Source organism: Osmerus mordax, chromosome 13, assembly GCF_038355195.1.
Source record: "Osmerus mordax isolate fOsmMor3 chromosome 13, fOsmMor3.pri, whole genome shotgun sequence".
In the NCBI taxonomy this organism is placed as follows: domain Eukaryota; kingdom Metazoa; phylum Chordata; class Actinopteri; order Osmeriformes; family Osmeridae; genus Osmerus; species Osmerus mordax.
The window spans coordinates 8,228,172-8,255,546 of record NC_090062.1 but is presented as its reverse complement, the minus strand read 5'-3'; the positions used below and the strand labels follow the sequence as shown (position 1 = coordinate 8,255,546).

At 41.2% G+C, this 27,375-nt stretch overlaps 4 protein-coding genes across 4 annotated transcripts in view; 3 read left to right on the top strand and 1 right to left on the bottom strand.

Moving 5' to 3' along the window:
• The first annotated feature begins 1,428 nt into the window (after window positions 1–1,428).
• LOC136955508 (ceroid-lipofuscinosis neuronal protein 6 homolog) lies at window positions 1,429–4,565 on the top strand. Its single transcript, XM_067249226.1, has 7 exons — window positions 1,429–1,549; window positions 1,959–2,073; window positions 2,192–2,290; window positions 3,146–3,334; window positions 3,473–3,528; window positions 3,630–3,752; window positions 4,179–4,565. Exons 1-7 carry the CDS (start codon window positions 1,491–1,493, stop codon window positions 4,447–4,449), a joined length of 912 nt encoding a protein of 303 aa, XP_067105327.1. The 5' UTR covers window positions 1,429–1,490; the 3' UTR covers window positions 4,450–4,565.
• A 1,315-nt stretch (window positions 4,566–5,880) lies between these two features.
• Window positions 5,881–8,351, top strand: LOC136954932 (calmodulin-like protein 4). The gene is made up of 5 exons (XM_067248459.1): window positions 5,881–5,932; window positions 6,040–6,070; window positions 6,281–6,421; window positions 7,613–7,801; window positions 8,033–8,351. The coding sequence occupies exons 1-5, from the start codon at window positions 5,930–5,932 to the stop codon at window positions 8,128–8,130; spliced, it is 462 nt and encodes a 153-aa protein (XP_067104560.1). The 5' UTR covers window positions 5,881–5,929; the 3' UTR covers window positions 8,131–8,351.
• Window positions 8,352–9,424: 1,073 nt separating this feature from the next.
• rxfp3.3a2 (relaxin family peptide receptor 3.3a2) lies at window positions 9,425–10,762 on the bottom strand. The gene has a single exon (XM_067248458.1). It carries the CDS (start codon window positions 10,760–10,762, stop codon window positions 9,527–9,529), a length of 1,236 nt encoding a protein of 411 aa, XP_067104559.1. The 3' UTR covers window positions 9,425–9,526.
• A 1,016-nt stretch (window positions 10,763–11,778) lies between these two features.
• LOC136954933 (A disintegrin and metalloproteinase with thrombospondin motifs 7) overlaps window positions 11,779–27,375 on the top strand; it is a 59,817-nt gene continuing 44,220 nt past the window's right edge. The window contains exons 1-5 of the mRNA XM_067248460.1: window positions 11,779–12,091; window positions 15,506–15,873; window positions 20,637–20,817; window positions 21,896–22,092; window positions 26,095–26,178. Coding sequence (XP_067104561.1) covers window positions 11,965–12,091; window positions 15,506–15,873; window positions 20,637–20,817; window positions 21,896–22,092; window positions 26,095–26,178 — 957 coding nt within the window. The 5' untranslated portion in view covers window positions 11,779–11,964. The remainder of the gene's footprint in view (window positions 12,092–15,505; window positions 15,874–20,636; window positions 20,818–21,895; window positions 22,093–26,094; window positions 26,179–27,375) is intronic.

Here is a 27,375-nt window from a genome sequence, read left to right as displayed (position 1 = left end):
CTACTATAAATTAAAGTGAATAGGCCTACTGGCATTGATCAAGTGATGGCATCTGAAACGCTAAATAGGCTAATGTTAAGATTAATATTTTGAGATCTATTTTTTGTCAATATTTGTTTTGAAGATTCAGATTTTGGTATTAGTTGGGTGTTTTATTTGATTAATGGTTCATGATTAGAAAACGAAATCACGCCATTCAGTTGTCGGTTTTGTTAAGGACTATTTTAGGTAAAGCGGATACCGCATCGTGAGATGCTAGGCAAACCAAATTTGTTGTTTTGGGGAGGGCGGGCTGTTTAGAAGCGGATTGAAAGTACCCTGCACACAAATGTTCGAAGGACAATCTGTACAGGGTTGTTAGTTATAGGCCTACCCACAACCCAAAAATAATTAATCCCGTAAAAATTGACGCTAAACTCAGTGGCGGTCCTAGCACATTTCATTTAGCGCCCCGGACAAGGGGCAAGGTTTACACCTCCCCCACCATATGACGTGTCGCGGTTGGCGCCCTCTGCTGGTAGTGCATTTAAGTCTCAAGGATAACAGGAGGGTTAATTTAATTTGATGCATTTGGGGAATTGCCGCCCCCCTCTTTATGCCGCATCGGGCGCCTGCCTGGTTCGCCGGTGCCCAAAACCGCTACTGGCTAAACAACACCACCGTTTCAATAAGAGGCTATATTTTGCCCCCTCTTGAGGCGTGCTAGTTAATCACCATTTAAGCCACCTGCCACTTCCTCATTGTCCACAAGGATGCCTCCTTGTGGACAAATTAAAGAAGACTATTTTGAAGGCCTGACTGGCGTTTGAAGTCGCAATGAACGTTACATAGGCTACACTCTAAAATTAGTAAAGTCTCATTTTAGAGCTCCTCGAGGGGTCTCTGTTTAATTTGATTTGTTTCAGATATAGCAGCCAAGGCCAGTGTGTGATGTCTACTGTCACATGAAGTGGTTTCACAATCAGAAGACGCCTGTAAAAGAAAAGCCTAAACTTTAGAGCCATTTCCGTGACGAACCTGCAACACGTCAAAACGCCCAGTCTATCGAAGTCAATGTGCAGGCCTACACTCCAGCACAGCATGTGGCGGTAATGTGCCAATAACTGTGGAGGCCACCCTATTTTAAACATCCCTAAAGAAAGACGTGACAGAGGTGACGAAGGAAGCTGAAAACGATGGGATGATAGGGGTAGGTCGTTCATGAACTAGTTGGCTCTACATATATGCTAGGCCTAGCCTCGCTATAGGCTAAATATGTATTTATGTGGTGGGAGTTGTTTTCAATAAAGACGGTTGTAGATGAGAATAGTGTAGGAAGGCCATGACTGGCATTACACTCCAGCACAGTAGGTGGCGGTAGATGCAACTTAACGTTGGATTCGATCCACCAACCAAAACTCAAGAACAAAGTTCTAACAGGAAGAAAAAGGAGGATTGGAGCGATTTGTAGTTGTGTTTGACAGTCTTGATGCAACTCGAATTGAAAAATAATGCAGACGGTTGAACGAAAAAGACGAACCAGTGCAGCACAACCAACATTAAACCATAGGTTTGGATATTTAACATACACATTATATTAATCACTGGTTGAACTACACTTTGTTGAATGTAGGCTGTGCCCGGTTCACGAACTAGTCTGCACATGCCACAATGCGAATATAAAAAAACTAACATGATTCCATCCAAGTAAGACCCGAGTAGCCTATAGCTAAAACTAATAAAACGAATGCATAATTATAAATATTACAAACATTTATGCCAGCCTTGCATACTAACCGATTATAAAGGAGTCACAAATTTGTAAAGAGAATTTGGTGGTTAATCTTGTGCCCAGTTTACAGAAAAATTCCAATATAAAGTGGTTAATGGAATATTATTTTACATACCCACGTTTATTTTAAATACCCACAAACACAAAGCCTACTGTTGTAGTCCATCACGTGTCTCGTCCTCAACAGCAAATCGGGGGCAAAGGAAAAATGGGCATCGGAAAAAGAAAACTTCCACTTTGACATATGGTTCTGCCTGATGTTACAGAACTGGGTACTGGACTTCGGAAGGCCTATTGTTATGGTATGATCACTTCTCTTGTTTGTGTTCCAAGTTGATGTGGTGTGTATTGCTTGACCATATGGTTGTAACAGTAATAATGGTAACCAGAGTGTGTAACGTGTTTGTATTTTATATTTAGATTATCCTTCCTCTGGAGTGGTTTCCTCTAAACAAGCCTAGTGCTGGGGACTACTTTCATATGGCTTACAATGTCTTAACACCCTTCCTACTATTAAAGGTACAGTAAGACAAGGTCTATGTGTGTTTGTGTTTGGTTAAAGGACATGCCTTTGTTTTGTGTGGCTGAAATATAAAGAACAAGTCTAAACATGACTGGAGCACATTGAGGTTCATAATCACGAGACTAGTGTAACGGAGTGAGAACCGTGAAACTCGCTCCTCAGGTATGTAAGAGGCCACCCGTGTCAAAGAAGAGGTAGCTTTTCTTTGGCGTAGTTGGTAGTGGTCGCGCTTGACAAGTCGGAGGCCGAGCGTTCGAATCCCGTGAGTGGCAAACTACCGAGTCAGATGGAGCGTGGCTACGGCTCTTACAGACCCGTCACACTAGCAACACCAACCAGACCAACACCACAAACTCAGTGAGATTAACTGATCCTAAATGGAAGAGCTTGATGATGGTTCACACTTAACTAAAGCATTATTATATATTATAATCATTATTCAGTATAATTTAGGATGTCTTGTGTTATGACTATCTCCTGACCTGCGAACTTGTGGAATACAGAAAATGATTAACTCCCTCAGGTCCTTAACAGGAATGAAAAGTCAAGTGACAAGGTGAAAATACCCCCGCTTTGTTCTCGTGACCAGGGAGTGGGGTCTATCCATTTCACAGGTCATAAAATGGACAATGAGGCTCATTTAGTACTGTAGTTCTTTCCCTAGCCTATGTCCTGGAGCCTGGTTGTTTTTGGAGGCAGGTCAGGTCATGTTGAGCTCATAAACAGCTACTATGGTGAAAAGAACACTATCTGTGACTTACACATTTAATGTATGATTTACCGATTGGAATAAATAAATGAATGTGTTTTCTAGTGTGTGAAATATGTACACTTACGTTTCCTCTCACCAGCTGATAGAGCGCAGCCCCAGGTCTCTCCCACAATCGTCAGTTTACCTCTGCATCATCACATTTGTCATGGGCGCCAGCATCCACCTGGTGGGAGACTCCATCAACCATCGCCTCATCCTGAGTGGCTACCAGCTTCACCTGTCAGTCAGGGAGAACCCCATCATAAAAGATCTCAAACCCACCTCGTTGGTAGGTGTCAACAATTTTTAGGTCTACCTTTTTTGGAGGTTTTGTGCCTTTATATACATTTCTCTCTTTATGTTTAGTACGCATAATTTATTTGAGATATTTTGTCACTTTTGCCTTTTTATGTTTTCTCTCTTTTAGATTGATTGTTTTGAACTGCTTTATTATTACGATGAACAGTTGGGACATTTAATGTGGTATGTGGATGAAACTATTTTGGTGTCACATATGATAGAAGTAGATTTTGGTTGTCTTAAAAAAATAATAAATAAACTGCGCTTTCTGCTCCTTCCTGTAGGTACATTCCCTTTTTCCTTATACTCTTCCTATACTTCACTGGTTGCTTCACTCAAATCAAAGAGGAGAAGAAAATGCCCTTGTCTGGTTGGCTGTTACTCTGGCCCAGTGCTCTCTACTATTGGTCAGTTTCCTCCTCACATCCTCCTTTGCCTCTACTCCATCATCACAAACGTCACAATAATTATAGAACGGTTTAACCACAGCATTGGGTTTTGAATCCCTTAACTGTAAACTTGACAGTTGTTCAGTTCTGTAATAATAATGGAAAATATATTACCATGGTACCAGCTTTGTGTTGACTTATATGTGTATACATACAGTATCATCATCGCATGTAAATGCATAAAATGGCATCGAAAAAATCTGATAGATGTAGCTGATCTCTAGTTTGAAGGCCCCTTTCTCTGCATCAGCTCAAATGGTGATAACTCAGCTTTCAGGAGGCCAAGAAATACTATTTGGCTCCCTTATATTTTTTAAAGCATCTTGGCTTCTTATCGTCCTCACATCTGTCCATCATTAATCCATCATTCTTTAATCCCATCAGGTATTTGGTTACAGAGGGCCAGATCTTTGAACTTTTCCTTCTCAGCTTCCTTGCCATGGGTGCTTTGGTGGTGCACCGATGGCGAAAAGGCTCAAGCTTGGACAGCAACGGAGAGTTTCTGTTTTACAGTTTCTTTCTTACCATGGGCCTGGTGGCGGTATGGGTAACCTACCTGTGGAACGACCCAGTGTTACGCAAGAAGTACCCTGGGCTCATCTATGTTCCAGAACCCTGGTCTTACTACACTCTATACATTAAGGACAGCCGTTGAAGGAAGGAAGGTAGCCTGTGAGCTTTAGCATTTTTTTTAATGATCTGCCTGTTTCAGGGAGTATGATAACCACTGGCCTCGGTGCTAGATTATGTACAATTTGGTTTGATATTTCATTTTAGGATGATTAAGTGAAATTTTTTCAGCACATAAAGTAAAAAAGGTAAATGGCTAAAGTAGATAATTCATTGTAGACCTAATGGCTGTCTTCCTCTTTCTTCACAACGATCAAATGGTAAAAACAGCTAGGATACGCAATTATTATGTCATCTTATTTCTCTGTCTTAAATGTAGAAGTGGTCGTTATAAAGTATATGATACAAGTCTGCTAATGTTGATGTTCACATCCTTTTTCATTCCAGTTGCACTATTTAATTGCAAGTGGAATCTGGCTTGACCATCACTGAATCGTATCTGCCCTATTTGTCACAAAGTGCTTTAATGTTAACTGAGATTCAACCCAAACCCAGTGTTATTTTGTTATTCTTTTTGAGTAGCTATAAGCCATGAGTGGCCAACAATGTAGTCTATTCCAGTGTTTCTGTAAAACGTCCTGTTGCACTCCAAAGACATGCAAAGGTCAGAGATACTTGAACATATTCATATTAAATGATCAAAGTTTTTTTGTGTTATGTTTTATAATAAATACAAACATGCCACTTTTGTGTCTTGGTTTTTCTGAATTTAATAACTAATATCTAACCCATTCATAGATCATTAGAGTACATATAGTGACAATGTCACAAATTGCAACTACCTCAAAATTAACTCTGTAGTCAGTTAATTATGTGCATGGAATGGTATCTTGAGCCCATGAACCCAGCCTGTAAGGTGTTAACAGTACAAACTGGCAGCAGTGACTGTTTTCAGGTACCTTGATACTAACGGAGCAAAGTCTCAATGGGACAGCATATCTGAACATTGTTGCTGCTAAAATGAATCCCCTCCTGGTAATAGTTTACCTTTCATGAATAGGTCCAGTAGGATAATGCGCTATAAAGCAAAGAATGTAGAAAGTTTAATTTACTTCAGTTGAAATGCACATTCCCAGACAAAATGCTTTGGATGAGATGGAGCCGGCTGTTCACAGCATGAATGTACCGCCGCCCAATCTGTAGCAACCTCGTTATGCTGTCACATCAGCACTGACGATCAACTCCTTGGAATGTTTCGGATACTTTGTAGAACCAGCTCTGCAGACTATGGCTGTCCTGAAAGCAAAGATGGTCAGAAGTTGACAACATATATACTATGAAAAACACTGTGGTGTGCATCGTTGCCAAGTCCCTCTTACTTTGGATGTCATAAGACCATAAATGGCTGGTTTTATTGGAGGGTGGGAAAGCGTAATATGGCACTGGGAAGGCTGTAATTTGGTTTCCACAGCAACAGCCATTAGATTACGCATTCAGGAGGTGGACTTTGGAATCTGCACAGGTGAGTCACATCATTACAGGAAGCGAGAGACACAGCTCAAGACATGGTAAGAGAATTCTACGATTATCAATGTGATTTTCACAGTGAAGAAATAATAAGAACAAATAATAATACTGTCCTGTGAAATTGTTCCAAATTGTGTCTATTTTGCAGGCTAAATTCCTCACACAAACTCAAATTAATGGTGAGATGAGTTTTGTTGCATGCTCCTTTCACTTTGGGTATTTGAGGGCTATGTTAAGTAACAACAACTTTAAAATAGAATATCCAGTATTGTAGTCCTTAATAATAAATTATTTGTATAAAGATCTATACAACACGGAATATGTAATAAACTGAACACCTCAATCCTACACAGAGTGATAATGTAGTGTGCTATCCACCCTCCTAACAGAGTTCAAGGAATGTTTTTCCTTGTATGACAAGAAGCGTAAGGGAAAAATAGAAGTCAAGGACCTGATCACAGTAATGCGGTGTCTGGGCACCAGTCCGACCTTCAGCGAGGTGGAGCGACATTTACAGGTCCACAAGATAGGTAGGTATTCATTGTTTCGAACAATACATGCCCCTGCACTGCATATGGTAATCATCTCAATACTCTGAAATACTCTTCTCATATTTAGCTATTGAAACTAACATAAATAGGGGATACAAAAAATTATGACTGTGTTCAAGATCTGTCCATTAATACCAAATGTGTGAGGTATAGGGTAAGGCTTTACAATGTGCTATCTGAAGCCTTAAGGCAAAGGTTAAAATTAACACAGTAATTGTTCACAATAAAGCATTTAGATAACTACCTTAGTATTCCAGGGTGGAAGCACAAAATGCAACTCTGAGGAACACCAAAAAGAACCAATTGTTTATCTTAATCAACGAAGACCGTTCAGCCTACCCCCAAAATGTCCATACAAATATTAAAATGAAGTATATTCTTCATTTTGTCTAACTTTCCATCCAGTTCTGAGGGTTCTATGGCTGATGACTTTATAAGTAAATCTCAAATTAAAAAAATAGCTTCAGAAGGGGGAAGGAACACATATATAAAGCAATCAACACATTTACAAAACCACTTGAATTGGCAAAGCATGGCAAGTTGACATTAGGCTGATTCCTGTCCATTATTTTCACAGAGCACAGGACCTATGAGTTGTTTTGGAATTGCTCACATGTTCGTTTATCATTTTCTCTGCGTGAACACATCATGGAAAATGTGGCCATTGAGAAAAACAAGATTAGTGCAATTACCTAGGCCATTTATATTCGAAGAAAACATGTATTTAGTGTCTCTCAGATGCTCATAATTGTTAAATCATATACGTATTTATAAGAAATTGGGAGAAGGGCTTTACAATATACTATGTCCACTTTCCAAGTTAGTGCAATTTAACAAAACCTACCATGTCCTCCTAAGCACTTTTCTCCATCAGGCTCTGGCCCACTTTATCACAGCTTCATTTCATGGATGGTTTGTCTGCTGTTCCAACTCAACTTTGGGGCTTTTGAAGAAAGACCTTTAACACAAACACAGTCACACATGTTCTTTTTATTTTGTCCAATTCCACTTTGTATTATACATTATAGAGTTATTGTGGCAATAAAGTGCAGATGCTCAACTTGAATGAACAATGATATGTTATGTCCACATAGATTGAGTATAATGACGGATCCTCAACCATCAAAAAGCATCCTAATTCCACAAGTGGTTTCTCTTGTTCTTCCCCAGATAAAAAAGACGAAGTGGACTTCTCCACCTTCCTCACCATGATGCACAGGCAGATCCAGCAGGAGGACCCCAAGGCAGAGATCCTGGAGGCCATGAGGATGACAGATAAACAGAACAAGGGCTACATCCAAGCCTCTGAGCTACGATCCAAGCTCACTAAGCTTGGAGAGAAGCTAACAGATAAAGAGGGTAAATACAATTTTATGAAGCCAGAACGTAAACTTTTTTATTGTTGTAGAAATTGAGAATGAAAGCACCTTTACTGGAGCTCTCTAGTACCCTGGCTAGGCAATTTACTTCCTGAAATGTGATAGATCAGGCTCCCAGGGGTCATTTTCTACAATACTGAATGTATGAACATCCAATGGACATTAGCCTATTTGATGTTGCTAATGATATTTTCTTGGCTGTTCTTATCAGTTGATGATCTTTTCAAGGAGGCCAATGTCAAGTCTAATGGGAAGGTGCACTACAAAGAGTTCACCAGGATGGTGACTCTACCGCCAGTTGACTATTGAGAGCAGATATGATCTGCCCCTCTTAATCATCATGGCGACACTAGCAATGATGGAGTCGTATAGTCCATTCACTGGTCATCTATTAGTATGGACCATCCACCAACTAAAATGTGTGCATGCAGTATTTATGATCTTATTTTCAGAGGGGGTGTTCTGAGATACAATTATTGTTAATGTATTCACTCTGTTTTGATAAACACAATTTACAAAATATAACTGAAATAAAGGGTTTTGTTTTGATTCATTATTTATCTACAGATGCGCTAATACAGTAGAATTAGTTTCATGAAAGTAATTGCACTGAAAACTATTTCGACATCTAACATGAATATACTCATACAAGATTGAAACTTTATCTGGACTGTGGGTAAAATGTGCAGATTAACTGAGTGTACTTACAACTTCTACTTCTCTCTGTTTTGATTAATTACACACAAAACTGGATCGTGCGCTCAGAGCTGCGCATTCGGGTGTTGAATTGGAACTAATATATTTTAATTCAGGTTGCTTAAATCCTGGAAAAGCCAGTGTTTTGTCGGTTCAGTCTTCACCAAGAACAAGAGGCATATAGGATACTATTTATCCAACAGAATAATACTTACTCCAAAGTATTAATGAAGATAATGTTAAACTGAAACCACTGATTGATAAAGAAACACACATTTTTGATCAAATAAATCATAAGAAAATAAAACAATTCATAGATGTTTCTCCGCATTGCTAGCGTAAATAACTTTCCCAATATTGTCTTTTGCGTCTTTAGGCACATGAAACATCAGTCCTCACAAAGGCAAAGTTACAAAGGCGCATTGGAGTTGGCTATGCAGTAACACCAAACTCAAATCAATAAAGTCTTTATTACAGTTCACATTACAGACATAGCAATTTATTTTTTACATGCCTACCATATACATTCAAATAGGCTACTAGGTTTCAAACAATATACCACAAAATTAACACCTTAAAACTAAGCTTCCATAAAATTATCGGTCAGTGATGTTGACCAAACGGGTTATTAGCTATCTGTAGCATTTTGCAAGAGACTTGATGTCCCTATAACATTAAAAGTTTTTTTTGCGCAGGAAAATAATTAAACCCATTTGGTAGCCTAACCTTTACATAGATGTGTAAAGGTAACCAGAAATCATTAGATCCAGATTACGCAGCTCTGGCAATACACATACCCCAAAATATGGGCAGTTAATGCGTCAAATAAAGACTATCCAATCTAAGTATTTGATATCAACATTCACTTTGCTCAACTGAATTGCTTGCGAGTAGCCTTTTGGCAGTTGATGTGGTTTAGAATGTTTAACGTCTGGCACAAATACAGGTCCCAGTTTATGCGCATCGTGGTTTTCCGTTAATGTTCCTTGAAAGCGCGCTTGAATCACCTTTAGATGTGCGGGATGATGTTGGAGGCGGGTAAGCCTTTTCTGTCAATAATGGAAAGTCGACATTGTTCTGCATCTATGACGTTTAAAGCGATAACCCCTTGGGTGCCATCGCACGGCGGGTTAGAGGAACCCGAGAACGTGCGTATTGCGCAGACCTTAGAGGTAGCTGGAGACGACATTTTCCAAAACAAGTCCTTGAGCATCTTTCTAAACTCCCGTCGCATGAGACAATATAATACTGGGTTCAAACAGCTGTTGGCGTGCGCAAGGCACACAGTCACAGGGAATACATAGGTGTGGACCATGTAATAAGACTTGTCCCAATAAACTGCGTTGAATTTGACCAAGACGCCCCAGAAGGTGATGGCATGGTTTGGCATCCAGCACAAAAAGAAGGATAGAACCACGATGGTGACGGATTTGGTCACTCTCGACCTCCGCTTTGGGTTATTGTTGTTATTCATGCTTCTCAGACGGATGAACCGTAGGAGCATCAGATAGCAAATACAAACAATTAGCATTGGTATGACGAAGGCTATGATAATCTTCTGAATGTGGTAGAGCGCTAGCCAGTCGTGGCCCTCTGGGAACCGGAGAAGGCAGAGTTTCTCCCCAGCTACAACAGTCACAGTAGAGAAAATTGTCGTTGGCGCTGTGGCGACAGTTGCCGAGACCCACAATATTGCACAGATCCATTTGACTGAACACGATCTCTGTCTGACTCGGTTCTTCAGGGCAGAGGCGACAGACCAGTATCGAGTCACACTCATTGCAGTCAAGAAGAACACGCTTGCATACATGTTCATAACGGTGACCGACAGAATGATTTTGCACATGGCGTCTCCAAATGGCCAGCTGAAATCAAGCGCAGTGTCCACTGCCCAGAATGGTAGTGTCAACACAAACTGAAAGTCCGTTACAGCCAAGTTGATAATGAAAAAGTTAATACTTGATTTCTTTCTACCCTGTCTTAACCTCATGAGGAAAAATACTAAGAGGTTGCCCACTAAGCCTACTGCGCACACCACAGAGTACACAACAGAAATAACTATCCTAAGAATAGGGGTGCCATCTGCGGTCACATCAATATCCTCAAGACTGCCGAATTTGTCCTCGTCCAAAGAAGTCATGTTCAGTATCCCGCTCCCATTGTGGTTGAGGATCTCGCCCATCTTCACTGATAGGTAAACGACAACAGGTGCTTCGACTAGCACTTGGTCGTTAACCGATGGCATATCAAAGTCAGCATACAGTCTTCCCAACTCATGCCACACCAGTTATCATGGTGCGACACATGTTACTTGTATCATGTAAAGTCGAGGTAGTAAAGAACCTCTAGTCTAATTTCGTGTCGTAATTTTGGAAGGTTTCGTCTCTAAAACAGGAGACTGAAAACGCAATGAGAGCTAGATTAGGGTTTTATACAAGTGTGCGTTCGGAGTGCCCTCCCCCGCAAAGTAAGGATTGGTTTACAGAGAATTGACTGACGTTTTGAAGAGCACGGTGGGTAAACTGTATGGTTATGTGGGAAAATGGTAAGGCACACATGTCAACTGTAAGAAACGTCATTACAAATAGCAACATGATTAAAAAACAGTATCAAAGGCGGCGCTAAAGAGGTGTATTCTTTCTTTTTTTGTGTTACATGTGGGAGTAGCTGCTGTAAATCTCGTCTGTCTATAACAAGTCTAATTTCCCTGCATGGATATGATGACGAGATCTCCTGGAGAACTTTCTCTTCCGCTAGAGGGGGCAACAGATTGGACACTAGTCAATCCCTCGAGCACCTATAGTTCTTAACCTAAGCATGCGTTGACTGATGCACCTCGTAATTATGCCGTGTAGTTCTTACAAACAAGATAATATTGTCAATATCTAGATTAAACACATAACCTTGATGAGGATGGCCCGATATAAAATGGGGTTGAAAGCCGCAGTAGCTCGTCTAAAATATGCAACATTATTGACATTGTCAGTACACGTGTTTTCATTCAAACAGACAACCATAGAAAGCTAATTTTGTTTAATTTCCCCAGACTCACATTGAGAAACTTTCACATTGTTCTCTGAAGTCAACCCTCCCACTGCTTTAGAGGGCGGTTCTTCAGCTAAGTTTGGCTTTGTAAAGAAAGTTCTGAGCTGTCATGGGCTGCTTGAAGATACCGATGGATGGAAGAGGGGACAGAGTCTGGTCAGCAAATAACACAACCTGGTTAACATTCTTGGAATGCAAAAGACGCAATTGACAAGCTGTGCAAAAGGGAGAACAATGTCTCAAACTAATGAAGTTTGGTTGGGTAGTCACCATTTCTCGTAATGTTTATATTTATGGTGACCGAAGGACAGTTATTTATTGCTCATGGAAAGTATTTAGAGACATTTGTTTTTTCGTGGGGAAGTAATAGGTAAATGTTTCGTTTACAATCGTTCCACCAAGATGATTTACTTCTACCGCGGCCTTCAAGCTCGTGCACAAACTCTATCTCCGCTTCACTTTTTTGTCGCAGCGTTTTTTTTGTCGGTCATTGAAAACAACCCAAGTTTGGGATTTAACCAAGAGGCTGGTAAGTCAACGTTGTGAAATTCATGTTCTAATTCCTCGGCTTTAGGTTTAGTGGAAGATGTTGAGGTTTGTCTTTTGTGGTTGTGAAACAAAGCTGGGCTGTTGTACAGCCTCTTTTACAGCACATTCAATATTCTCAAATTCTCTGTAATGCTTGAGATTGGAGTAATTCTTTCTCAACAATGTTTTTTGGATACGTTGTCGATACAGTAGGCTAGGTCGTTGTCTCTAACATTATATGAGACATGCAGTAGTATTTTGTGACTGTCAGGCTACCAGTCAACCGAAGGACATATTAGCACATCCCTCTCGAGGCCTTAGGTAGTTGTTGATAGTCATGTATCACGCCTGTACAGCCCAATTACACTGCACACGGGATTATGAGAATGACATGTTCCACCTAGACTAGTTTAATGTGTTGTGAGAACCATACAACAGGAAACATACGCGCTTCTGTAATATCGAATAACACAACTCCCATCTGTATTCAAAATGAGAAAACCACCGGTATGACCTCAATCATAAAATAATAAGTTACACGACCTGCATATCTTTTTAACAAAGAACATGACAATGGGAAATGCAGCTAATGCATACATACATTTGAAGCCTGATTGTATGCAAGGACCCATGTATTTAGAAGGAGTTTGAACTTATTGCTCTTTGTCTCATTTAGGAGGGGTTTGTATAAATGTTTTCAGCAAAATTCAACATAAGAGTACATTACAGCTTTCAGAGGAATCACTGGGTATATCATTTCTGACTGTAATTCCCAGATTCTCCCTCATTAGTTTGAGCGCAAAGCCAAATCAGTCTTCTACTTTTGGCCTCTGCTCTATACTTTCTTGACAGACAACCGGATTATTAAAAAGAGAGGATTTGGAAAAACCTTAATGCACAAGATTCAAACTCTTATCACTTTTTAGTGAGTAAGCCAGCTTGTTAGTCCCCTCTATCCGGCCCAGCCCCATCCCATGTTGCAGATGACCTCTTTAAAATGTCTCCACAGTCTAGAGATGTACCCTCGGGATAGGTGGCACGGCTCCTACAAAACCAACCATAGCAAGTGTTTTTGGAGAGGCGAACTATGCTCCATTAGTTTGTTTAGGGCTGAAAGGGTTTTGGGTCACGGAGAAGACTGCATAGCACAGCATTGACACAATGGCACCCCTACAGGAACCATGAAACAAGTCCTACACATCCTTGTAGAAAAGTGCCCCTGTCCTGACATAGAGCTACTGCACAGAAAGACCTACCAACATGATGTGCGAATGTCCAGCATGAAAGTAAACAAAGTGACAATAAACTGTACATCGTAGGCTGTGTTGTAATTTGCCTGCAAGGGTTTAACCTCCCATATGTGCTTCTGTATGGACAAAGTGAAATGTATGCAAGTGTGTGTTGATGCACATACATGTATTTGTGTAGAAAGAGAGATGACTCATCTTAGCACAGCAAGATGTGCTTGTGTGTTTGCGACTCATTAAAAAGATCTGACTCGCACTCCACTCAAAAGTGAGCTGAATACTGAATGATACCAGAGAAAGTTGAACGGCGCATTCAAATGACTTTCATGGATTGCAAATACACTCAGAACCCCCACAGAGAACAGAGATACACAGCCATTTTGTAGTGGCTGAAGTGGCTTTTTGTGTGTATTTGCATGAAAGTGCTGTGTTTAGTCATATGAATGACTGCCTCTGTAGATTACCAGTCCCAAAATTCTTTCCATTCCTTCAACACTATTGTTTGTGTGTGTGAGTCTGCGTGCCTGCGTGAGTGCATGCAAACTGCTGTATTCAATGCTTGTATTATTGTGTGTCTGGTAAATGGTCAGTGGAAGGAAACATCGCTTGTGCGTACATACATACATAGCTATGTGTGTGAACTGACTCACTGAGCTAGCTCTGTGGACCCCCTCCTCTCTTTGTTAAAGCTTGTGCTGCTGCAATCACACTTGTTGCCATGACAATGACTCGCGCCGGGTCAAGATGAGCATACAAAGAGGAGGGGCTGACAACTGTGACCAAACATGAGATGTTCCTGCCAACCATGGACTTGCATGTGCACAGTGCATTTCGATTGACTTACTGTCAATATTCCCAGCTGAGATAGTGGCACAGGATCTCAAGCCAAATTTATCAGAGTTGGAAAACCTGCAGGATATGCAAAGCTTTTGGAACGTGTATTCCCTATATTGTTTTTGAGACCAGTTTAGATTCACTGTCCAACCCTTGTATTAATCTCTTATGGTGTTTTTGTGTGCACACCAGGGGTCACACTACTGAGATCTGTGCCATGTGAAACACCTCTTCAGTAATGCTCAATAATGTCATTACATTTACATTTATGCATTTAGCAGACGCTTTTATCCAAAGCGACTTCCAAGAGAGAGCTTTACAAAAGTGCATCGGTCGCTGATCATAACAACGAGATGCCACAAACATTGCGGGTAGCCAAACATGAAGCATACATTCTGAAAACTAAATAAGTCCCAAAGGGAAGAACCACAAGAGCATGTAGTTGAACAAGTTACAGTTAAACAATTAAACAACATGAACCTCAACAAGTGCAAGGGTGTACCTGTGGAAAAAAGCAAGCAACAAAAATATATTACACCGCAAGTACAAAAGTTCAAGTCAGTTACAACTAACTAACAAGAGCAACAAGTCTTTCAATAAGAGTCATTGTGATCCTGGAGGAAACATCAGGTCCAGCCAATCATTCCTAAGTACTGTTGTACTCCCGGAACAAGTGCGTCTTGAGCCTTTTCTTTAAGGTGGGGAGACAGTCAATGTCTCTGATGGAGGTGGGGAGTTGATTCCACCATTGGGGGGCCAGACAGGAGAAGAGCTTGTGTTGGGACCGGGCGCTCTTGAGCAGTGGGACCACCAGACGGTTGTCACAAGAAGACCGTAGGTGGCGGATGGGGGTGTAAGGCTGGATCATAGACTTGATGTAGTCGGGTGCAGTCCCGTTCACCGCTCGGAAGGTCAGTACCAGGGTCTTGAATCTGATACGGGCTGTGATGGGAAGCCAGTGGAGGGAGATGAGGAGTGGGACATGGGAGCGTCTGGGTAGATTGAAGACCAGGTGGGCTGCCGCATTCTTAATCTTCTGGAGGGGGCGGGTTGCGCATGCTGGGAGACTGGCAAGCAGCGAGTTGCAGTAGTCCAACTTTGAGAGGACAAAGTCGGTGGTGCTTGGTCATCCAGGCGGAGATGTCTGTGAGGCAGGCCTCGATCCTAGCTGAGATGCACATTTGTCTGAGCTTCCCATGGTAGTGTAGATACTAGGCATATGATGATGTCCAGACGGTTTTGTCTATATTTCTCTCATGCTTGTTTATAAACTCAAAGTCAATTAGTGGACAACGACCACACATCCTTCTCCTCTCTCTCTCTCCTTCCCACAGAGAGTTTTCTGAGGGAGCTCCAGCAATACGAAGTAGTTCACCCTTCTAGAGTGGATGCCAAAGGTCACTTCCTGTCCAACTTCCTGTTCCACCATGCTGGCCGGATACAGCGGCGGGAGGCCCCAGGGGATCCGGGAAGCTTAACGCGTGTGTTCTACAAATTGCAGCATGACGGCCACAATCTGCATTTCAACCTCACCCCTAACCCACACCTGCTGGCTCCTGGCTTTCTGACGGAACGCAGGTACGGTGGCTTGGAGGGCGCCAAAATACGTGGCCAAGGCTCTTTGCTGTGCCACCTTGCCGGAGAAGTTTGGGATGAGGCGTCTGTGAAGGGGAGTGCAGCAATAAGTACCTGTAATGGCTTGGTGAGTTTATGTACTGACTGATAATGTGTCAATGAGTGAAGAGGATGTAACCAGTCGGATGACACAAACAGGGCCTAAACGTCTTTGTCCAAACAGATGGGGATATATTTAGATATCAGTGTTAGTCTCACGTGGAACCCCGTTTCAAGCTATGAAATAATCAAGACACATTTATATTAAATCATAAATGTGAATCCCAATTTGTGATGGAATTTATAAGCTAACATATAATATAATAAACATCCTAAATATACAAAATAATAAACAATACAGTATACTAAACCTATAATACACGTAATATCCTACACTAACCTTATAACCTATACTAACCTAGAGACAAGTAGGGTACAATTAGTGCAATATTGCTGATTGTGCAACCAGTAGCTGAAAGTGCAACCAGTAGCTGAAGTGACAGTGTGTAAAGTGACTAGTGTGAGTGTCGACAGTGTATCAATGTCCACATCAATGTTCATTGAGAAGCCTGATGGCCCTTGGAAAGAAACTGTAGTCCAGTATGCGTGTGCGAGACCGAATGCTTCGGTATTGCCTGCCAGAAGGCAACGGGGTAAAAAGACTGAAGTGGTAACAGTCTTTTAGAATCCTGCCAGCTTTCCTGAGGCATCGTGTGTGGTAAGTGTCCTGTAGGGCAGGGAGCTTCCTGCCGATGATGAACTCAGCAGACCGGAACACACTACATAGAGCCTTGCGGTACCTGTCTGTGCAGCTCCCATACCACACTGTGATGCAACCAGTCAGTATGCTCTCTATAGTGCATCTGTAGACGTTAGTGAGAACGACTGAGTCCCTGCCAAACTTCTTCAGTCTCCTCAAGAAGAAGAGGCGTTTCCGGGCCGTTTTGACCACCTTGTCTGTGTGAGCAGACTAGGTTAGATCATTGCTGATGTTCACCCCGGGGAACCTGAAGCAGCTGACCTTTTCCACTTTGGATCCGTTGACGTGAAGGGGTCCATGCTTCTCCTCCTGCCGCCTCCTATAGTCCACAATCATTTCCTTAGTCTTGCTGATGTTGAGAGAGAGTTTATTGTCCTGACACCATGATGTCAGTGTATCAACCTCCTCTCTGTAGGCTGACTCGTCACTGTCAGAGATGAGGCCCACAATGGTTGTGTCGTCAGCAAACTTAACAAGGGGGTCTGAACTGCGTTGCCGCACAGTCATTCATGAACAAGGAGAACAGGAGAGGGCTGAGCACACAGCCCTGGGGGGTGCCTGTGTTGGTGATCAGTGTGGATGAGGTGCAGTCACCAATTCTCACCACCTGTGGCACATTAAAAAAGCGCCATTGTGTCCATAATCAGCAAAGCGCTTTCATTGCGTTTTATTGATATTATTGAAATTACATAGTTATGTTTACAGTGATTTATTGGGGACAAATCATATTTTTCCCAGGATGGGGAGGTTGTCCCCCCCCCCGGGATTTCCGCCTATGGCGGTGTGCATCGTCAGGGTGATGGCATTGTCTGTAGACCTGTTGGACTGGTAAGCAAACTGCATAGGGTCCAGGGTGGGAGGCAGCGAGGAGCAGATGAATGGTTTGACTAGCCGCTCGAAGCACTTCATGATAGCAGAGGTCAGTGCTATCGGGCGATAGCCGTTCATGCAGGTGATCTTGGTGTTCTTGGGCACAGGGACAATGGTGGCGAGGGTTGATCTTTTTGAAGCAATGCCTCACCTCAGCTACAGAACATTGATGTAAAGTATGATGAAAAAGGCACCATCTTAAAATGTGTCCTGGAGCATACCGCTGCTTTGAACTTGGGATGAACTCTGTTGTTCTATTAAGGTTGGTGTCTGAATAGTGGATTTTACTTGCTGCAAAAGCCTTGTAGTTATTGCCTGTTTTTTTTGCAATCTCTAGCATAACTTTTATTTTTCATACACCAATTGAATGTTAAGCTATTGCATCAAACTATACACTCTAATCCTCTTTTGGTGCTCAGGACATCACCTCTGTGTGTCAAGGATGTGTGGCATCAGTTATTACTGTCAAATCAGGTTCCATTGTAAAATAAGGGGCCCGTCTCTCTGTGATGCAGGTTTACAATAAAGCGTGTCTATCTGTGTGAATGTGTGCACGTACCAGAAAAAAGCCTTTCATTCTGCTTCATTTAGCAACTAAAGCTCAACTCAAATGAAACGATGTACGACGTGTGCAATTGTCTACATGGTCGCTCTGTTTATATCTCCTTGCCAATATTATCATCAGAGGGTGATTTCAGAGAGTGTCAGATGAACGTGCCTCATACAGAGCAAGGGTATAAACTAAAAACGTGCAATTTACTTCTCTTTTAGTCTTAATTCCATATCACATGCTATTATTATTGCTTTGTTGTGTGATTCTAGTACATTTAAAAAGTGTTTGTGCTAAGGATATGTGTTTACCACACTCGCACATCGTTATCAGAAGGGCATTGTGAAACAATGAGAAAAACTAAAACAACTGAAGCCTGCATGTTCCTGAGCCATTCGTCCATTCCTGTCAGAAGTGCACACTAAGGTTCCCTGCACCCACAGGGTATACATGTTTTAGTTCTTAAGATTAAGCTTGCCCCTCAGCTGTGAGGAACCAAGGTTGGATACTGTTTAACAGGATCTCGGGGGAAAAACTGCAAAGAGATGAGAGATTGAGATGGAATTAATCCTTAAGAGTTGACTGGCATAGCATAGCATGGCACTTTGAAATAGGCTGCACCAACCAATCCTCTGTGCTCCTTATTAGTATAGGGTATGCACAGTAGAGACACTGACATCTCTTTTCATGGGGCCACTATGATGTAAAGATTTTATGATATACCAGTAAAAGAACACTGGTACCTACACATTCAGGGGAAAAGAAAGGAAACATGAATTGTTATATTATCTGTTGCTTCATTAAGGAAATGTGACTTTTAGAACTTTCCAGTTGCCTGCCCAGCTCATTCTCAAGGGTTTAAGAAAAGAAGACTAAATGAATGGTGATGATCAAATGTAATTTTGTCGTATCATACTACAGCCTATCTTTGCCGCAAGGGTACTATAACTTCTTTGTTGCGCCCTGGTAGTGTAGATTAATACTTCTTATCCTCTATGCAGACAAAAGTACATGGTCTTTATTTAATCTTACAGTCATTGAGGGAATGTAGGATATTCTTATTAATATTATTTGAATACCACATTGGAAACTCAGATCTCTGATTTGGAACTCAGGATGTTTCTGGACTCTGTTTCAACATCCATTTGCACATTTTATCTTTACTCATGATGCATGACTATGTTAAACATATGGTCTGCATCTCTCTGTATCACTAACCGTCTCTGGAGGAGAGAATCCCTTACTGAATTGCTCCTCTCAAGGTTTCTTACATTTTTTGTTGAGTTTTCCTGTGAGTTTTTCCTTGTCTTCTTTTAGGGTTTAGGTTGGTGTAGGTGCAGTTCCGTACATCTAAATGGGCGTATGTGAAGGCCTCTGACATTGCTTGTAAATGTGGTCGCCCATGTAAAAAATTGTAGTTGGATGTAATGACAGGTCATGGCCCTGTAATTTTATAAATGTCCACACGGTTGGTGCAAGTAAAAAAAAAAGAAGAGTTATGTTCCAATTTATTCACTGTGTTATGACTCAATTTCTCTGTCCGCCTTTGGTCCCTGTGAGGCAGAGAAAATTATGCTAATAATAGTAATTTAATGAGTATAATACTGTATTCTATGGGTATTTAATACGCAGCTGAATGAATTGCCTTTTATTTCTTCTATTCATTTTGACATCTCTCCCATACTGTAGAATGTGCAAAAACACACGTCTGTGTGTAATGGGCTTGATATGTTTCTCATAACAAAATATTTTGAACCCCACTCCCACTTAATACTAAACTCCTCAAAAAAAAGTTAAGAAACGTTATTTCGGTCGATTATTCCTCCCCTTAAATAATACCAATTGGTATTGTATTTCATATCGTTGGAAAGCCTGATTAGTCACCTTTACAACGAGGTACTACTTGTAAGGATCGTGCATTCATGGAATGAGCAACACAGCTAACCGTATGGCTAGTGACCTAATTTGCCAAAATCCCACGCAATATTCTTCTGTTGGTATTCACTCTCGTTTTGAGTTGCTTGGTGGATTGGATGAACTCTCCCACAGTAATAAGGAAAAAACAACACATATTGGCCATTTTTACACTTTATTCATTTTACACTGTCAGGGACCTCAGTAGCGTGTGGAAGATCCATACGCAGCCACAACAGCTTGGCACCTCCTCCTCATGCTGGTCACCAGCCTGGTCACACACTGCTGTGGGATGGCCTCCCATTCCTCAACCAGGAATTGTCACAAGTCAGACAACATGTCTGCGTTGGTCACTCTGGCACGTACAGCACGCCCAAGCTGATCCCACTTGAAGCTCAAAATGAGCGTGAATACCAACAGAAAGATAATGCAGGGGATGTTGGCAAAAAGTTTGGGCCGCTACCCACACGGGTACCCACACATTGCTCATTCCACGAATGCACAATCCTTACAAGTTGTAAAGGTGACTAATCAGGCTTTCCAACGATATAATCCCAATACAATACCAATTGGTATTATTGAAGGGGAGGAATAATCGACCGAAATAACATTTCCAAACCTTTTTTGAGGAGTTTATGTTGTTCTCATTTCAGAGCAATCGAACCTTGCATTTCAAAATAATCTACGTTATCAATGTTCTTAGAATTTTCATTATGTCTAACAGCAACCAAATTTGATCCCCTCTTCCTCTCTGTAGACCGGACTGTTTAAGCTGACCAATGATGAATTCTTTATCCGCCCATTGGAGCAGTCCAGCGATGACTCAGGCAGGCCACAAGCCCACGTTATCTACAAACGTCATGCCTCCTCTGCCTTCAGTCATATTGTACAGTCCTTATCTGGAGAGCAGGCTTTCAACAGTACCTGTGGTGTCAAAGGTGAAACATACAATTACGACTTCAATGTGCACCCTCGATTGGATCTCAGTCAATTATTGTTTGTCTTTCTTGTCAGTTTGGTTGGCTGACCATTGGTTCCTTGGCACCAGGCAAATTCAAGCACTGCTAAAACACTTGTCAAAAGATTTTTATTTACCAAGAGCAATCCTAAATGTGACTCCAGAGGCAGAAATTGGATCTTTTTCAATCATATAACACACATTATCTTAAGGGACAGTAATTAGACAGTATAACTGAGCAGGTCAAATCATGAATCCTACCTCTGCAGTACCAATCCTAGTCATGTCTGTGAATATATTTTTTAAATTAAGACTATTATCTTAATGATTCCACATGCTCCCCTGATCTCTTTGAGAATATTTGATTAGCACACACTCAATGAAAAAGCACCCAGGCAGTTGGCTCATTACTTGTACAGCTGAAAATATGACGACTTAATTTAGCCTGAAACGAAGAAAAACACCCACAAGGTGAGACTCTGACATTGATTATTCAAGTGAAGCCTTTGCAGCTGGAGCTGAATGTAAAAAAAACTATAACATACCGCCGTAGGCTATTTCTTTGACTTACAAATTGGTTCTTGATTCTCTTTTCTATGAGGACAGAGAATAGGTCAGTTGGATTTCTTGAATATTCCACAAATGGCTTAGGATGGTTGAACTGGTTTGGAGGTTTGTCCGGTTTAATGCATTTTTATGGAAGAAAACAATTGCATAAAGGAATTTCCTACTTGAGTGTAAGGGATTGTTCTGGGATGAGACAGCCACCGTCTCTATGAGTGAGGTTGTGCATGTAGCATCTAATAGGGTGCCTAAAAGATGTTGGCATCTGTACTTATACTGTCTGTGGCTACACAGCCTTTAATACACAGTTTTCTGAAGAGGGTTCAGCAGACATGTACAACACAACTTACAAGACAGGGCTTGTGACCAGAAAATACCCTGTAGCACCCCATACTGTACACATACATTGCATGATCATCCAACATCTGACACCACACAATAATCCTGACTGTGCTGCTTATACATGAATGTCCCTGTTGGGGTCTCCTCCCCAGATCCAGATGTCGCTTTGGAGCGTTTTGAGAGGCAAAGGGAGCGCTGGGAACGGCGCCAGCGAAGGAGGAGGAAGATTCGCCAGCGCTCCGTCAGCAGGGAGAAGTGGGTTGAGACTCTGGTGGTGGCTGATGCCAAGATGGTGGAGTACCATGGAAGCGGGGGCGTGGAGAGCTATGTCCTGGCCATCATGAACATTGTGAGTTGCCAAGTAATATTAGCGCTAGCCAAGCCACTATGATTGTAGTTACTAATACTGTTTAAATGAGTGTGCAACCAAGGAAGGGAGGTTTCATTCCTTTTTCACATCCAATCACGTCTTATCTACAAAACCGATGGAGATGCCAGAAGAGGTAAACCATGATGTTTTCAGTGGTGATATTCCTGAATATTTAGTCAAGGAAGGATTTTAATAATTGATTTGAGAGTTGGCAGCCTAGTTAATGCATCATTATGTTATTGGCACCCAAATATCTTTCTCTCTCTCTCTCTCTCTCTCTCTCTCTCTCTCTCTCTCTCTCTCTCTCTCTTTTTCTCTCTCTCAAGTGTGAAAACAGCGTGTGGCAAAATATGTCTGGTGAATCTGATCCATCCTCTGATCTCTGATCCCACATTATTCATATGACCTTGTACCCATCAGAAGTCCCATTATACCTACTAAACATTCAACTATACCTTCTACAAACCTCACTGTCTATCTGAACTGTTCTTTCTGTGAGTTCACAATATATATATATATATATATATATTTTACCTTCATACAAATCATTCAAGATTCTACAGAAGTCACACACTGTAAGAATTTCAACTTGACAAATTGTAGTGCCCATTTTGATGTGTGTAAGTGGGGTCATTGACTTTCCTCTCTTGCCAAAAAACATGGTTGTAGCTGTAATTTACATGTTATCAGAGCATGATTAGATATATTCCTGGCAGATCTACTTTGTCTGTAATCTGTTACACCCCATCCCTTAACAACACACACAAGTATCCACACACGCAAACACACACACATACTTACTCTCATTTGTTAGGACAGGGGTATGCTCGATTTGTATTGGAGCTGCCTTCCAACTGTAACCTTCATACTCCCTTGTTCTAAAAGACAACAGCTTTCTGCCCATTGACCCTTGTGTTTTTACCACTTCCTGGATGGAGGCCAAGCTGAAGCCAGCTGACCTCTTCCATTGTCAGAACATTAGCTGCTTTTTCCAAAACACAGTGTGCTTGGTCTGGCCACAGCTGCTTGAATGGTCTAGCAAAGGATGCAATCTCAGGAAAGAAGACCGCATGGCATAGTATTCTCACGTTAGTTGGCTTCACAAAAAATAATACAGAAAGGAAGCAGCCTTTATCCTCCCCATCCTCCAATATCTTTTGTTTTTCAGCCCCCTGCATCTCCCCTTTGAACTTGAAAGCTTCAAACCTGTGTTTTGGTTGGAAACTGTAGCATATGGTTTGCAAACTCCAAACAAACAGAAATGGCATCATCTTCCTCTGGGCCAACCACTCTTTCATTGTCTAAGGATGTTGATCCAAAATGTGGAACTGTCAAAGGGGTTAACAATTTTATCAGGATGTTCGTGTCTCTGGAATGATCCTGTGGGCAAACCTAGCACCCACCTTGCAGGTTGAATAAGATAGTAGTGAAAGTCAAATGAAAATGGTGTCCTCATATTTTCTCGTATGATGGTTTGGTCTATAACTACAGTTTTCAAGAGATTCAAATGGGGTCATATCGACCTAAACACAGACACACTACGATACAAGTATACATGGGGAGTTACATTTATGCTCATGCTGTAGAATAAGTAAAATGTAAGCATAGCCACTATTGCTACGAAACAGGAGTCTTTTCACAAAATACTTTTAAGCTACAGAGTTGTCAAGGTGACCTGCGACTGTTATTAGAGGTCTGCATTTCCCTTTATTTTGTATACAGTAAGGCTAGGAAATAATGTTTTTCCAGTTCATGAAAATTATATATTTTTTATTTGTGGGGGTTGTGGACGTCTGTTAAAAGGCTTAAAAAAAATATGGTGGAGAAGTTGGGTCGGCACAATGCCTTTTCAACTGAAACCACAGTGCTTTCTGTTCAGTTTGTACGTTTCATCTTTTTAAACGGTCTTTTCTCCAGTTGAAGGCTGAGGAGTCTTATAGATAGACAGCATGCTGATGAATGACTTCCATTATACATTGTTTTGAAGCTATGCTGGTCTCCAGTGTCTCAATGACAAAGCCACTGCACAGACAATGTGGTGTGGACACATTTACAAATCAACGAGGACAATGTTTGGAATTTGACCCTGATGTTGGTGAAAATGTTGTTAAAAGTCAACGCGCATTTAAAAAGTTGGTTTTCCTTTACATGGCACCTAAAGTAGAGAAAAGTTTATGTTGTTATTTAGAAGAACCGAATAGATGTATGTTTTATGTGTTATAAGAAGTAGCAGCATTACTTTTCAGTTTTTAATATTATAGATTCAAGTCTTACATACTAATATGTACTCCAGTTTAATGTTAACTTTTACTCCTAAGATTGAACAGAATTGGAACTCACAGAACCAGGACAACTTTGCAAACTGAAAGACATAGAGAAAGACATAAAAAATCTTCTTCACAATCTTCTTCGGAGCTGAATGTTTTCAGTGCATGTTGCTTATCCCTTGTGTAATCTTCGGGTCATTCTGAGCCATCAGTCATTGTGACCCACCATCGTATTGCGACAACTTTACCGCATACAAAAACAAAGTGAAGCATTTTCTTTTAACCGTTGGGCTGTCTCAGACCCCCAACATTGCGAAGGTTAAAATAAAATTATTTTTATTTGTTTTTGTATTGGGTAAAATTGGGTAAACACAACGATGGTTCGTTATGAACCTTTGGGTCATGTGACCCGAAGGCAGCACAAGTGTTAACCTTCTGTGGTATGACTTATTGCCTTTTGACATTATTGTTTCCTAAACTTGTGTAGAACTTTGGGGCCTTGGAGTCCCCACAGGACTTTTGTTTAAGACTGAACTCACCTTTTTTATTTCATGACATTTTAGAAATATCCAATATATAATAGCTAAACTTGACACTCCTCAGCCCTTTGCCTCTATAGAAAGATAAGTTACAGAGAGCTGACCCTGTACAATCTCCCCTGCCTCAAGGGCATACCATCAGCAGCCTCTTGTTTGCATATGTTATTTAGGCTTCAAGGTGTTCTCATTCCTCATGTGCACGACTGCCACTCTGAATAGGGAACGTATTGTGTGATGGTTTGACTTCAAATACAGTAGCAAGGAGGGGCAAGGAAACCTTTCTCTGATGAGATTGGAGTTATATAATGAACCACTTAAAATGCAAGCGCTAAACCAGGCAGGCAACAGCACATTAGCAGTCCAGGGTGTTGTAACCTCCTCGTCGAGTGAAGGGAGAAGAGTAAGCCAGTACTCGGCCACTTAACGAGATGAACTCTCTCTTCTGTTCAGCAAGGCATCTTGCCATCCATGTGTTTGTATGTCTGTGTCTATGCATGCGTGCGCATCTGTGTATATGATCACATCTCCAAAACCATCAAGGTTTTGAATATTGGAAGATTCAGTTGAAGATTCTTTGTGAAGATGTTATTAAACGAGACTTGGAGTGTTATTCAATTTTACATTTGAAAAGAGTCCAAACAAATGTCTGCAGAAGTGAAGTGTATGAATATATATATATAATATTATATAGTATACGTATATATGTTGTTTCAAGGGGAATTTGTAAGTGGGGTGTGTGTGTGGAGGGGGGGGGGTCTTGGAGCAGCACCTTGTCTCCCCCTCGATCTTTAATATGACTCATCATCTTTTTGGTAAGCAGCACACTGTCTTGAATCAATAGTTTGCCTTTCAAGAGTTTGTGTAATGATATTTGTAAACCCTTTGCGTGGACTTGAATTGAATGAAGCCTTGTACTTTCCTGCACTGCATATCACTTGCAACCCATGGGATGCTCTCATGAGATCCATCGATCACATTCATCCCACATTTTTATTCAAGCGTTTAAGTCTGAGATGAGGCCTGTTCACTTGAGCAGCACATCTTTTATTCACCATTCAGTAGAATTGAAACCTTTTACGTAGTCCTAATAAGTACTGTTTTCTGTTTTTCCTGTTAGAAAAATGTTCTCACTGTACAAATGCAATCATATGAATTGCTATTTTTATTTTTTTTAGGTGTCTCTGATTTTTCGTGATGCCAGTATTGGCAATGCCGTCAACATTGTGGTGGTTCGTCTCATACTGCTGGAGAAGGATGAGGTAAGAGCAGTTTGCAGAAACGCACCATGCAGTGATCATTTTTGACGTGGTGATCAAAGATGGAAATTGATCCAACTTGTGTTGTGAAGCCAAAAGTGTTTCTCAATTTTCAGAAGCTAAACATTGCCTGGTTTTCAATACACCTAAGCCTAATATTTAAAGTGAATTTACACCACATTATTTGTTTGGATGGTATAAAATCCTGGGAAGAGGCCCCGGGGAAGACCCAGGACACGCTGGAGGGACTATGTCTCTCGGCTGGCCTGGGAACGCCTCGGGGTCCCCCAGGAAGAGCTGGTGGAAGTGGCCGGGGAGAGGGAAGTCTGGGCCTCCCTGCTTAGGTTGCTGCCCCCGCGATCCGACCCCCGGATAAGCGGAAGATGATGGATGGATGGTATAATTTTCTTATTTCTTGAGAATACAGTATAGTATACAGTATACATTATAGTATACAGTATATAATACAGTATATTATACAGTATAGTCAACATCTCATAACTTTAGAGAACCTTACAATTCAAGGCTGCTTTGATAGCTTCACAGTAAAAACTACAAATTGACTGGAATTAACAAATTGTTATTTTTTCTCAGATTGGCCTGACCATAACAGTTCTCACAGACGCAAAGAGATGGCAACATTTCCATGTTATTCTTTTGTTTCTAAAACACTGTCAGATTGACATTTCCTACTGGCTCATGTTAGAACCTTTCTGTGATTAATGTTTTTGTAGTCCCACATTCAGCAAACAGGAGATTCCTGTGCATATACATGAACTGGTAACACTTAACGTTGTTGCGTGGGATGAAAGGCATTGCGTAATCACATCATCCACGCACCCTGTACAGTACATGGCATGGAGATGATGCTTTCATCTACCGTGACCTACATTAACTTGTGAAGTTGAAAGACCTCAGCTGACCTCACACATACACACACACACACACACACACACACACAGTCAGTCAGTCAGGCGACCAGCAGGCAGGAAGGCAGGCAAGCACACCTACTGGACACATAGTAAAAGTAACTAAATCCCTGCACTACCCAGAAGAGAACTTCTGAAGTTCTTTCCAGACCAACTTATTTATGTTATTTTACAATTCAAAGTCAAAGAGAACCATACAAGTATCTGTCATTTTCTTTTTACCAGAGAGCAGTAATGCTTTCTTACAAGTGACAAAGCCTGAACAAAAAAG

Bases quoted from the DNA above. Each gene is read 5' to 3' on its own strand.
- LOC136955508 (XM_067249226.1), top strand. From the start codon at position 1,491: ATGCAGACGGTTGAACGAAAAAGACGAACCAGTGCAGCACAACCAACA. The intron at 1,550-1,958 runs GTTTGGATATTT...CGTCCTCAACAG, and splicing joins CAACCAACATTAAACCATAG to CAAATCGGGGGCAAAGGAAA. The intron at 3,335-3,472 runs GTAGGTGTCAAC...TCTCTCTTTTAG, and splicing joins ATCTCAAACCCACCTCGTTG to ATTGATTGTTTTGAACTGCT.
- LOC136954932 (XM_067248459.1), top strand. The intron at 6,071-6,280 runs GTGAGATGAGTT...CCCTCCTAACAG, and splicing joins CACACAAACTCAAATTAATG to AGTTCAAGGAATGTTTTTCC. The intron at 7,802-8,032 runs GTAAATACAATT...TGTTCTTATCAG, and splicing joins GAAGCTAACAGATAAAGAGG to TTGATGATCTTTTCAAGGAG.
- rxfp3.3a2 (XM_067248458.1), bottom strand. From the start codon at position 10,762: ATGCCATCGGTTAACGACCAAGTGCTAGTCGAAGCACCTGTTGTCGTT.